Source organism: Haplochromis burtoni, unplaced genomic scaffold (genome assembly GCF_018398535.1).
Source record: "Haplochromis burtoni strain Fernald_Lab_line unplaced genomic scaffold, NCSU_Asbu1 Contig_1, whole genome shotgun sequence".
Lineage (NCBI taxonomy): Eukaryota > Metazoa > Chordata > Actinopteri > Cichliformes > Cichlidae > Haplochromis > Haplochromis burtoni.
In genome coordinates, this window is record NW_024582362.1 from 4,530,696 (window position 1) to 4,544,538 (window position 13,843).

General features: G+C 40.2%; 1 protein-coding gene across 5 annotated transcripts in view; it reads left to right on the forward strand.

Moving 5' to 3' along the window:
• Positions 1 to 4,103: 4,103 nt before the first annotated feature.
• neto1l (neuropilin (NRP) and tolloid (TLL)-like 1, like) overlaps positions 4,104 to 13,843 on the forward strand; it is an 80,259-nt gene continuing 70,519 nt past the window's right edge. For 3 of the 5 annotated variants that reach the window (XM_005912131.3, XM_042227005.1, XM_005912132.3), the window contains exons 1-4: positions 4,105 to 4,907; positions 5,632 to 5,688; positions 5,800 to 5,934; positions 6,312 to 6,560. In XM_005912131.3, the coding sequence (XP_005912193.1) occupies positions 4,880 to 4,907; positions 5,632 to 5,688; positions 5,800 to 5,934; positions 6,312 to 6,560 (469 nt within the window). In that variant the 5' untranslated portion in view covers positions 4,105 to 4,879. Of the gene's footprint in view, positions 4,908 to 5,631; positions 5,689 to 5,799; positions 5,935 to 6,311; positions 6,561 to 13,843 lie in introns of all 5 variants that reach the window. The other 2 variants (XM_005912133.3, XM_005912129.3) reach the window with 1 other exon arrangement.

Genomic DNA, 13,843 nt, shown 5'->3' on the forward strand with positions numbered 1-13,843 from the left:
GGATATGTTAGTGCAAATGCTGTGAAACAGCAAGCCATTGCTTGCTTCATGCTTGAGTGTATGGGAAGAATGAAGGAATGAAAGGCATGTGGAGGAAACACTGAGAAAGAATTTGCTGAAAAGTGGTTAAAATAAAGGACTACACGCAGATGTAATTCCTCTCAATCCTGTAACTAGAGCAGAAATCTGCAGACCAGGCGTAGCAATTCAACAGACATTTAGGTTCATAGACAGTACAGCTGCCCCTCTTGGGCTGAGATTAATTGCTGGATGGATAAAGCTACAGTGATTGACAGATGAGGAGAAACACTGAAGGGACTGAGAGAGATGAATGTGGAGCAGTTCGGAGGGAAATTAGTGCTGAGTGTTTAAAGTTTCTCAGATTATGGTTCGCTGGAACCAAATGTTTGGAGTTCATCATGCAAAATATGATTGAAGGTCATTAGAAGTTATCAATTAACACAATCAGTGGATGAGTTGTAGTCATTGTAGGTGGGGTTTTTATTTCCTGTCCTACTGACGCTGTTAACCCCCAAATACATATCCTGAGAGTGATGCTAGGAGTCCATGTCATGCCTGTGCGCTGCACAATATTGTGTCCGGTGTCCTTATATTTTAAAATATTCACCCCAAGGGCAGATAGCTCACGTCAGCTCAGCATCCATCTTTAAATCTAATAGTGTGCCGAGGTAACAAATCATGTTTGACCCCGAATGTTCTATAAACAGCATCATGTATGCGCTGTGAAGCAAAATAAGAACAAAGTCAGGCATCAATTGCACTCAATTTTACGTTGAATGGATTACAGCCTTGGCATCGACTCGTCACCTCTAAGACTGTCAGGTATTTTTATTTGGTAAAATTTATGTTACCTTCATAAAACACTTTTGGTAATTTCCAAACTTTTCTGTAATAGTTAGTGCACCAGTATGAACAAGCTCTTTGACCAAAATGATATTTTTAATGCTAAAGTGTAGTTATTGTTGTTATCCATGAATTTTCAAATTTACTGTTTTACAAAAGAGCAGAAAAAAATTGCAAAGCACGTCATTATTTTTTGATTAAGATGCCAAATTACAGTTATTTACTCCCATTCCTGAACAGAAAAATTTGTCTTAGTCATTGAATGTTATGATTAATTAATGTCTGACTTCTCCGACCTGTTTGACGACTCAAATTTGGGTAAAACGATATGAAGTCAGTTTACTGATAAACAGATAAAAAGTGCAGAAAAACAAAAAAAAAGTCTTATTTCTTTACAAATTCAGCAACATGAAAACAAAGATTTCTTGAAACCTTAAAGAGAAAATGATTCATTGGTTAATCCAGAAAATCGGCATCAGATTAACAGTTAATGAAACTTATTTAAAGGATAACTTTAAATCTCCTCTATATTAGAATTTATCTTCTGCATAACTGCAAAAGTGGTGAGTGTTATTTGTTTCTCCCGTTTTGTTTGTGTTGTATGTCAAATATAATTTGCCTTCAATCTGATTTTTCACACCGCACCTTGTTTGCATAACTCAAGATGCTCTTTTTCTTTTTTTTTTGACGAAGAGCCCAGGACCTAAAATGACATGCTGTATTGCCAACAAACATAAAACCACGAGTAGTTTATGGGTTATCATCTCATGGAATTATTTTCTTACTAGCTCCAGGTGCAGGGCCAGGATAAAGGCAGCCTATCGCCAGAGACCCAGACAGCTAATGTAGCATAAAGAGCAGCTCAAAATTTGCCCGTGGACGGAGCAACCCTTTCTTGTAACTGGGTCTTGCTTAATGAACTACAAGGCGCCTCAAATGACAAATAAATTGTGTTTTTTTTAAGCCAACACGCTGCTCAATGCATCACTAATAAGGTTAATTTGAGTCCCAGTGGGCAAGAGGCATTAGCCTAAGTGTTTATCCGCTTTAGCACTGTCCCCTGTTAGAATGACAAAAAGAAAGTGTGCTGGCAGTGTCATTATAATGACAGTAAGTAGAAGGTGAATGCCTAATTTGCACATGAGGTCTGAGCCAAATGAACAGGAAGCAATTGTGAATTACTCTGTTTTGCGTATGCAGCAGAGTAATATACTTGTTGTGAGTGCATTTTTGCATGTTTTAAATGAAACTCATGAGCCTTGATGGGGGTTTTTTGTTTTGTTTTTGGGGGGTTGAGGGCACAGACTGTAGGAGTTAAATTGCCTCTAAACAATGAGCAATCGTGAAATTTAACTGAAGATGAAACAGCAAACAGAGCAGAACATGTGTAATGAACGACTTCATTGAACTGGCTGTTTAGTTATGTGCGTGCTGTTAGTAAAATGTATAGTTCCAGACCTGAATGTTCCCAATTCCCCAAACTGATTACAATTACAAATGTAGGTAAAGCCGACACAGCGCAATACTTATCTTCAGCCAAATGATAGACTTCCTTAATTAAAAATGGCAGACTTTGAGACTGCTGTTGAATGAATTATTTCTCTGATATTCTCCGACTGCCTCTGTGCTACTGAGTCAGAGAGGCGGTTTATGTAGCTAAACTGGAGGCTGCTGTTAAATTCGCTAAGGCTACTCTTGCATACAGTAGGCTAGATAAGCCTCATTTGAATAATACCCATATAGCTCTGCTGCTTTATCTCCGAGTTTACCCATCAGAAATGTGTGCCGTTGTGTTTATGAAGTTGTCAGATGGCACAGCATCACTGCTGATCAATAACAAGCTTTGGGCACTGCATTGTATGATATTATTGACATCCCTTCAGACTCGAAGATCTATAATAAGCTTTGCCTTTGCTGAGAAATTGACATTTTAAAATTTTTTTCAGCATTTTTGTGTGTTTGTGAGATTTTGGAGGGAGCAGAGAGAGCTACACTGTGCAGCGGGTTACAAGTTTCATGGGAGTTTTTTGTGCAGTAGCAAGAAAGTGAGTGGCTAAGCTTTGGTTCGTGTTTGGGGGTCCAAATCCCAAGTCCATTAAATCACTCTATAACAGATTAGCGGGAGCCTATTAGTTGAAAAGAGTTGTGAGATTTTCCACTCCCACATGTATTCTTGAAGTCAGCGTGGCACCTTCAGAGTCTACATTACCTGCTATAAAACCAAACAGTTTTAGAGTGAAGAGTAACAAGCCAATCTCTGGAACAGGATGTAATTAAGAGAAGGACGTTGGAGGCGATAGTGAATCTTTATCTTACAAATCTCAGGTGGGTTTGTGACCTAGAAAGACACACAGAGGAAGAGGGAGACAGGACAGGAAACAAAGTTGTACAGGAGTATGTCATGCTGCAAAAGATGAGACATAAACGTCCACTATCGCGAACAGTTCTGTTGAAGCTGATCGCAGTTGCGGGGCAAATGCAAACCAGTAACAATAACAAATGCACAGAGAAACCGAGTCCAAGTTTGCCACTGCAGTAGGAGTATCTGAAGATGGATATTGTCTGATGGGAGCCAAAAACTATTTTGGGAGCCTGAGCCCCTGAGTTGTCCCTGGGCACCCTCTGATCAGCTTTGTCATCAGGTGTGAGAGTGACTACACAGTCAGTAGAAGAGTGCAGATGCATCCTGACACTCACACTACAGGAAAGTCGCTGGCACGGTTTTAGAAAAAAAGAAAGAAAAGTGGAGTTTTCTCTGTGTCCTCTTATCGCTCCAATTTCTGTAGAAACTGGAAACATGAAGTGCAGAATTTCTAAAGATGCCATCCTTGGTCACTTGTTTGTGGATGACAGGTGTGTTGTTGTTCTATATAAACTACGTTAGCCTACTTGTGCATTTTAGGATAGCTCCCAAACACAGCAGAAACAAATGGGTGGATTCTTAATCTGATAAAAGAAGGCGATGTGCATTTTTTTCGACCATTGAAATATGACTTGAGATTCCTTTATGCTTAACAGTGCATTTTCCGTTTGTTTAACCTCGCTTCTTCGCGTTCCTCGACTGTTTATTTCATTTCCAATCCCCTTTGCCTTTTCTGCTTACCTTTCCCTTTTTATGTTGCGCGGTGGATCTAGTGAAAATGAATTCTGCAGCGCGTGCTTTATTGTTCAAACACGTGCGCGTGTCGTGTGTGTGATGAAGTCGTGTCCTGGAGAACTTTTCGATGCGTGCGTCAAAAGTACGTGAGGACTGTGGCGCATTGGACGGCCGTAGTCGGTGGTGAATGAACGGGAGGAGGAAGAAGATCTTACATTAGCTCCTGCCGGCTGCGGGGACTCAGGCAGTTGACAGAAACCCAGGCAGAGGGACTCAGTGAGAACAACACTGACAGCTTTTTTGGGGAAACACGGGGCGACAAATGAAAGCCAAACAAAAAATCAATTAATTATTATTATTTTTTGTATCTGTTTGGCAACCTCTTGTTTTCCAGAAGATTTTTACGCAGCGCAAAAGAGTACAGAAAACGCCGCAGAGATGAGTGTTGCGTGGTTTTACGTGCTCTTGAAGGATCATCTCTCTTGATAAAGGGACCAAAGCGGACAAAACAAGGTTGCCCGTGATATTTTCTAAAAGAAGATTGCAAAGGTGGAGCGATTAGAGAAGGGCTGATGAAGGGACTATTAATCCTTTCAGTGCATCAAACGTGCCAAGGGGTACTAGAAACGTTTGGATGGAAATCGGGCGAGTGTTTGGAACTGTTTTTGGTTTTATATGAAACTGGTGATTAGTAGTTGATGTGACACATCTGGAAGGATTTTTTTCTCTCTCTGAGATTTTAATAAGGAGTAAAATTTCGCTTTTTTTTTTAACCCACCACCGAAAGGTTTGATAACATGAGCGATATCTCTGCGTGAATACTCAGAAACTTACATCTCTATCTTTTTTTCTCTCTTCAAGTATTCCTAATCTAAATGGAATTAGTTGAGCCTAAAGCCGTTTGTGAAAGGAACAGACATGCTACATGGGCACAGCTTCCATCACGGTAAGACATCCGTATTCACCAACTGAAGCACACTTGCTGAAAAGCTCTTAATGTTTGTCCTACCCAAGCGCAAAAGCGGCATGATAATCTTTTAATCAGTTTAGACGGACTGTAAATATCAGAGCAACAGATCGAAATCAACATAGGAACAAAATGGTGATTCAGTAGGGATAAACAAATATGAGATGAAAAACGGATGCACTGCATCCTGCAACCTGTAAACTCACAGTGAAGGTCACAGTCTTAAGTTTTTTTTTAACCTCCAGTTTTATTTATGGCAGGAAATAGTCACATTGAGATTGTTGCAGTTTGTGATGTGGGCCTATCGTTTAAAAAAAATATATATAATTTTGAAGCCTTTGGCTAAAAGGGGCTTTATATAGGTGTAGTCTTTGTTGGAAGAGACTTTTAGTAGCAGCCTGTAGGTTATGTTCTTACGTGACCTATAGGTTGCGTGATCTATACTATTATTATTATTATTATTATTATTATTATTATTATTATTATTATTATTATTGGAGGTATTGTGTGTTTTTTTATTCCTTTAGGTCGGGACCAGGTTGTTACATTACGTACATAAATACAGTATTAATACCTTTGTTCCAACCTAAATGAAAAAAAAAACAAACAAAAAAAGACAAAAACTAGTGTAATTAAAAAAAACAAAAAACAAAAACACCCCCAAAAAACCCCCCAATATGAATTCATCTTTCTTTCCTTACAGTTGTTGCAAGTCTACTCATACTTGGGTTGTGTGGGGCAACAAAGAAGGATACAGCAGGTAATAGCCATCACCAGCTTGTCTTTTTGGTGTCCAAATGTCCTCTGTTCAAATTTATATGTATATGCTTAACACTATCAAATACATAATGTATGTGTGTGTATATTTCAGTGAAAAACAATTCTGGAGTGAAGCCTGCAGGTCAGTGTGGAACGTGGGTAAAGGAAGCAGAAGGAGGGCTCTTCACTTCTCCCAATTACCCAAACAAATACCCCCCAGACACAGAGTGTGTTTACATCCTTGAAGGTAAATCATCTCTTTAAACACAGCAGTAGTGAAGAAAAAAAGCCAACGCGATCTAGCTGTTTATTCTCAACTAAAGCACTACTGAGGCTATCCTCAGTGAGTGATGATACACATTGGACTGATTGGCAAGCCTAGAAAGCCTTTTTTTAATATAAAAACATGTTTTTTGTGTGTCAGTGCACATAGCCTCATTAATGTAGTACCAAAGTGAATGTGGAAATAACATCTCTCGTTATTTAGAGATGACTTGACTAACAGCCAGAATTTGAGTTGAGCGCTGATAATGAAAGAGGCTGAATGTTCATCGATGAAAGCATGACTAATAGTTTACGCCATTCTTTGTGCTAGGTAGTAATTATTTCCATTGTGTCTTGCAGCTCCCCCAAGGCAGTGTATCGACCTACACTTTGACGAGAATTATTCAATCGAGTCCTCTTGGGAATGTAAATTTGACAACATTGAGGTACGAGATGGACCGTTTGGCTTCTCCCCGATTCTCGGACGGTACTGCGGTCAGCACAGCCCGCCTGACATCAGGAGTAGCGGCAGATATCTGTGGATAAAATTTGTTACGGATGGTGAACTGGAAGCAGTGGGATTTTCGGCAAGTTACAACTTTACTGCAGGTATGATTGTTTTTGTAGCTTTTTAGGCTTTTTTTTAGACTTCCTTTATAAGCATATTCAGAGTTTATAGCTCTAACAGCAGGTTCCCAAGTGAATAACGAACATCATCCGGGGAGCTCGGCCTTGATATTTGTGGAAGCCTCTTAGAGTGTTATTGATTGTCTGTCTGCACACGCTCACTGTTACCATTGGCATTATGCTGTCATTGGCTGGGACACTCTTGTGACTGGTTGGCTCGCTCTTGTTTTTCTCTCTATATGTGTAGAGACATGGAACGGTTTCATCAACACTGATTCACAGAGAGAAGCTAACCTATCTGTAGTGTCGAACACAAACCTTGGCGTTTTTTAATTTACCTCATCTTTGGTCGTGATAGCATTACTGAAGCAGCATGAGGACTGGTGACAAAGAATCAGGACATAAGAATGATTTAATATTCACTCACCCACACTTGACTGGGTTTAATAACACTGTCAACTTTTTTTTTTTTAGTGAGTCAAAGGCTTGAAAGACATAGTGCCAGGAAATGCATAGAGTATGCCAATTTGTCTCCAAACCTTCTGGGGCATTTTACCATCGGATATTTGAGCGTGTCATTGTTTAAATAATGAACACATGCAGTACATGAACCTTTCATCTGAAAAACACGCTATTAGCTGCAGGCAGTTGAAAAGAAAGCTATTGGGGTGAAAAAGGAGAGAGCTGCAGATTTATCTCCGATTGCTTTGTGGAAATCCGAATGGTGAAGCTGTTCATAGGAAATTGCGGGTTTCTACTGTATATTGACAAAGCAGCCCGGGGATAAACCCAACTTTTACCTCAGGGAAGGGTTTCAATTCCATGCTGTTCATACTGACTCCTCTTCACCTCAGCGCACACTGCAGTACCATAGCCTTGCCCATCGTGTCATTCTGTTCTGTTGGCTTTGGTTTATCTGAGTAGGAGCACACCATTAAGCTCGCTCATTAACACAAAGATTCTTTTATATTTATGTTCGATTAGCTTTGCCAATATTCTTCAATTCACTTTACAGAGGCAGATGTCAACTCTTGACCAAAATTAATAATTATATATGAGATAAGCACTGTTTCCAAAATGTTAAAGGTGATCATAAAATGTCAAAATAGTAGCATTTTCTGAGTTTTTACCCTGACTAAGTCTGCATAGCTTTGTTTCCTAATGGGTGTGAATAAGAATTCACATGCGGTAATTGCAATTAACATCTGTACTGTAATTTTTCAAAATTGCTCTGAAAAAGAGTTGCACATAAAGGATGTTTTTTTCATCCCTGATAGTTAAAGGCCCTTCTTTTTTCCCAGCGGTGTGTAATTCAAGTATTGTTTCTCCTTCCTGCTTCTCTTGGGAGTCCTATTGAAAATTTGCTTAGAGAACAGTGAAAAGCTTTGCCTCTTGACTTGATAGGACATATCTGAGGCATATGATTTCCATAATTAATGAAGATAAAAGTCTTGAATTCACTCGACTCGATACTCTGAAATCTGGCAGTGTGAATAGTGTCTCACATCTGCAGCTGCTCTGCTAACCATGCTAATTTACACAGCCCTCCTCTCATGAATGGAAGCAAAAGAAAAAGAGATGTGGCAACAAAGCTGACATGAATCATCTCCTCTCACTCTCTTTCCTCAGTCATTTTAGCAGCTGCCAGATAAAGAAAAAATTGTGCCTCTCCTTCACATTCTGCTACTGTCCTTTCAGAGCTCTTGATGACTAATTCGGTTAATACAGCAGCCAGTGAATGAATAACCAATGACTGGAATCTCCAGTATCTAATGTCCTATCATAGATCTTGAGGTACTTGAAGTCTGAAGGTGCTATGTATTAAATTTTTATATTTATATAAGAGATTTAGCAGACAGTAGAGATCCAAATATAATAGTCTTTGATGCACTTAACGTTCGACTCACAATTTAGTTGTCAAACACGTTACACCCAGATTCTTCATACTCAGTGTATTGTGTCACAGAACTTGTACAGCATTCTTTTTTCCCCTCTTCAAACTGTGCTGTAACTTGTTTTTTGCAAAGAAATCAAAGTTACGTTGGGATTTGACAGATATTTTGGAGGTATATGTACAGTAGCTTCCGACTCAATTACTTACAGTCACTCAGACACATTTTTAATTACAAGATTGCCTGGCACTTTTGCAGGATTTATAATGGAAGCTTACCAGGCCATGGCAAGCTGCCTGTGTGACTCACAAGCGAGCCACCTGACTGAATTAGAACACCTGACACATATAGAGGTTCCTCACATGACATCACTCATACCTTGCACGAGAGTTGTCCGCCATATTGGATGTGATACAACTACCAGTTATGAGGAAGAACTGTGTATTCCACATGAGCTGTTACTGGATGCTCCTGGCTATCACTAAGCACAATCAGTTGAAAAGAGAGGGCTGCACCAAAAACCTTTTTGGGATAGGTGAGACTGGGTCAATTAGCAAAAACAAAGTACTAAAAATTGAAAAAGTGTGATGCAAAGAGGAAATGGAAAGCATTTGCAAAGTCAAGTAGGTATGTGAAAAAAGAAACCACAAGGAGATTAATGGCAACACATTTTTCTTTCACGTTGACTGCCATCAACCTCCAGCAACCACTTGCCAACCAGTTTGGGAGCATGCGTATTTTTCTTGCAACGGGTGGTTGGTAGATTGGCCCAGTCCAGTCTCGAGGCCTGTCTGACTTGGACCTAATTTACTTGGCCTTACATTCTCATACATCCAACATGGCTGATAAGTTAACTTCACCTACTTAGCTGTCACGTAAATGCAAAACCTCATTAGGTTCCCCAGCTCCCCAATTGCAGCCATTTGAGACATGGCCTGTATAACACATAAGTCACTTAAAGTAACATTAAGAAAAGGATCTATGTGTGTTTGTGTGTACTGCATGCAGAAACCCTGACTTCCACGCAGGCTCTGTAAAAAGAAACTGCTTCTGAAGAGGGAACAGTGACAATGAGTTACACACAAATTTCTTAATCTCACTTTGAATTAGAGGCAGAGTTGATGATGCATATGTCTTGCTGTTTATGCAAAAGCATGAAGTTCAGACTTGCTAGTCATGCTATTATCTACTGGCACCCACAGTGCAAGAAGTAACCATTTTGCAGCCTTCACACTAAGCTAAAAGGTTATTGGTCATACTGGCAGTAGCTTAAAGACATGTGAGTGGCTTCAGTCTTGGCAGCGAACTCTTTGCAAGAGAGCAATTTCACCAGCGTATTTGTTAAAATGTCACACTAGTTTCTCAAAAACACCAAAATGCTGTACACTTAGTCTTGACATGTAATCTTAATACCACTTTGAAACAGCACGCAAACCTCAGTGTATCTCAGAATTGATCACATTCTACTGCTCAGTAATCAAGTGAATATATGAAAAGGCCTGTTTAGCCAGAGGGGATTGAGACTAAATAGTGATCAGCAAATATTCCAAAACAAAACTATTTTAAGAAAGAAGAATAAGGCCTGAGGCTTCCTGCGTTATAACTTATGGTTTTATTTTGTGTTAATCTGCCTTTTTCATTACAGTGCCTGATTATACATGTATTCATGGCAGAACCATAATGTAATTGTGAACTAGTGACGAAATGTAAAAGTGTGGTACTGAGCCATTGTGTGCAAAAGCCCGTTGTGTGGCGCTATGAAAGAAACTATAATGAGCGCAATTTAGTTGTCTGTCATAAAAGCCAGCACAGTAATAAGCTTGTTATATTTTAAAAGCACACGTGAAGTTGTGGCCAACAGATTTGCATCATCCGTGGAGGTCAGCGAGAGAGCTAATGCATTAGGTTGACGGGCAGCCTTCTAGTAATATTGTGTAATATAAAAGTACAACGTGTGCAGCAGGGGAAATTACTCAGTGGAGGAGCTGTGGTATGTGTGTTTCTGTGTGTATGTGTGCATTCAAGACTGCTGGGGGATTTCAGCAGCATTCTGCTATTCAGGTTGTCCTAGGGCGCCGTGACCTTGGACCCTTGTGGACTGGTAGATTAAGTGGTGTTTCAGCACCTTAAGCGAAAGCCAGAGCAAATAAAAGCTGCAAGTTCTCCCGCCTCTTGCTCCCTGCACTCGGCTGTTTGCAGAGCCAAGACCTGGAACTGAGACAGATGCTGTGTGGTTTGTGATAAAATATGGAGACTGTGGTGCTCCATGAAAAGCGACCATACATTTATAATGTTGACTGTTTTAATGGTTTTCGTTCGATCTTTTTGAAATGTGCCGCACACAATCTAATATTCCTCATCGTTTAAATTCCACAGGAAACCTCAGCTGTTAATCGAACATCTTCTTAATGTTTTCTTCTATTTAAAATTTTAACCGTGCCTGGTAATCAAGATGACACTGAGCGATCACAGTGCTTCAGAGCCAACCGCGCTCTAACTGGGCTGAGAATTATTTTGAAATGAGTCAAATGGCATTTAGTATTATATCTGGAATAGGATGTATGGGCCTATCACAAAGGAGGCAGGGTCATGAGATTGAACCTAGATGGGCTCAAACAGGAAAATTGGAAACTGAACCACAGAGATCGACTTGTCTCTCTTGGAAGCGGCTGAGTACAGCGACACCATCGCTGGGGCTGGGTAGAAAGTTCAGTAACTTCCCAGTAACACATCTCTTTCCAAAGCCATTTGCCAGCAACTGACATTTAAATGTTTGAGTCACATTTTATTTAATTGCATCCACCAAACTCTCAGAGTGAACTTTCTAAAGACACTGACATTCAACAGACAGGCAAAGAGAGGTAAATAATCATTCATAATAGTTGTAATTTATGGTATTGTGTGTGGAAAGCGAAGTCACATAGGTGTTTTAGGCTGTAATAAGGACAGTTTTAGGGGAGTTTGTCCAAAGTTTGCCTGGAGCATATTCTACATTTGTCTGCAAAAACTCACAATATGTCATGAAAGTGTAAAAGAAAAACAAAAGTGGGAGTCATGGAGTATCTATCAGGATCGTATTATTATGTAGCACTTCTGTGATCTTCAGTAGTTTGCAACACAGTTATTTGCCATCCATCACAATATCTGTGTAACCGGAGAGGGAAAAAATAACCCTCAAGTGACCTGAAGTGTGTATTTATCCACTGCACCATAGCAACTGATCTACTGTTTCAACCATTCAGTTATGTGTCAATTTAGTTAACCAACACCCCCTATTGGGTCCCACTGGGTAACCTTCTTATTTCTCCTTCTCCACTGTTCACTTTCTTCACATTTATTTGATAAGCTCCACCACAGGAAGTCATAATGCAGTGACTCTAGTAAGTCTGAATCCATTTGAGTAGCTCCATAGTTTGTGCCAATAATTAGCACGATGAAGCAGTACAATGTTTTGCTGTATTGAGGTATTGAATGTAATTGTTGTCTGGACTGTTCTCTCCTGATAAGCATTTTCTTCCCCGACTGCAAACTATTGTTAGCTACTGCAATTGTTCCTCGTAGCTCTTTTCTCCCGAAAGACAAAAAGATGATTGTTTTCACGCTACAAAATCTTTTTCAAGTACTAAACATGTATCCAGTTGTTGGCTGATAACACTTAGTTCAAACACATTTCAGTCTTGTAGTGTGTGCATGTGAGATGCGGTCCACTTGCCATCATAAATCTAATAGAAACATTGTCAAAGTGGTATAGCACCTAAGGTAGTGGGAGTTAAATTTCATTTTCCTCGGCCCAGCAGTGGTAGGGTTTCAAATTCAGTGGAGCACAGAGAACAGGTAGAAATAGAGAGAGAAATCTCCCATGGTACACTTTTGGGTGTTCCCTTAAGACCTCAGTGTGTTTGCCTGAATAAGATTCTTGCATATAGTCATTACTAATAAATCACAAAGCCACCACCAACAACAAAATGATCTCCCTCCTTATGTTTTGCTCCAGTGCTTATTGCCATTAGCGCTGCCTACAGTGCAGGACACATTCTCTGGGAGTTTCTTTTCTGATTGTTCAGGGCTGCCTGCTGTTTCTCTGATTATTATGGGTCTTTCTTTTCCTTACTGGAAACACATGTAGGTGTACTTTTTTTTAACACACTCCCCATGTGTTATATTGTTTCACAAAAGGAACGCCATCAGGCTAAAGGCTTTAGCAAATAGAAAATAACCTGTGTTAAATAGGCTCTCCTGCGTATTTTCTTTTCTAACTTTTTGTTTTTGAGTGGTGGCTGCCAAACAAAAATCTAATTTCAAGGGGAATCTCATGCGCTCGCATCAGGTGAAATACGTCAAACGACAGGTGGTACGTTCGAGCTCAGCTAAAGACTCCCTTCTCTCTGCGCTGAGCAAAATGAGACGGATTGAGCGAGTTAGCATTGCAGGCACACCTCTTGCAGCTGTGGATGAGGTCAGCCGTGCCCTCGCTCCTCTCATCTCATCTCTCTCTGTTTTCAGCTAGCACACTACCTCTTTTCTTCTCTCCTATTTTCTCTCATGCCATGCATGGTTCACACCAAGTTTATGAAAGGGAACAGCACACAATTCTTGCGCTTTCTGTGATGTGAAAATTGCAAATTTACATGCAATTAAAAGGTAAGTCTCAAATATTAAAACCCCGTTTCTATCATTCCGATTTATGATATTTACACCATATTGCTTAAATAAGATACTAACTTGGATTTTTCCCTTTAATTACACCCTTTGTAGAATTACGGTTGGTAACTAGCTGGTTTGTTAGTGGTTTTCTCACCAGCTAGATATATAAGCTATCTTGTAAAACTACATATGTTGGAAAAAAGTGATTGAACTTAGCTGTGCCGCTTTCTTGTGTGACTGTTCATCTGCCCCACTCAACTCCTCTCACATCCTTTGCTCTGATATTACACCTTGCTCCTTCCTGCTCAGCAGTGGAATCTCAGCACAGAGTGTTCCCCAGCTTATCAGACAACAAGCCTTCACTCAGGGGACAACCAGTCAGAGTTTATCGCTCTTGTGGAACTTAACTCACTGTCCAGCGGGATGGCTGATATTTACGTCCTCTGGCTGTTTCAGCCACTCCTAGCCAATTACGCTGCAGATCAATCAGCAGCTCAGCCTGCCTCCTGCTTCTATCCTCTGTGGCGGTTTGTTAGCCAGGCCTGCTGTTCAGCTACAGATGCTTCGAGGGTCAGGGCATCTCTCTGTTGTAGCTGGAAGTCTGCAGTAATGTAAACCATGCTTGGTGTGGGGGTTTATTTGTGGTGTGGTGTGGGGATTGGAGTGGGAAGTGTGTGTTTGTGTGTGTGTGTACATGTGTTTGTCTACACCATGCAACTCTCCAATCTG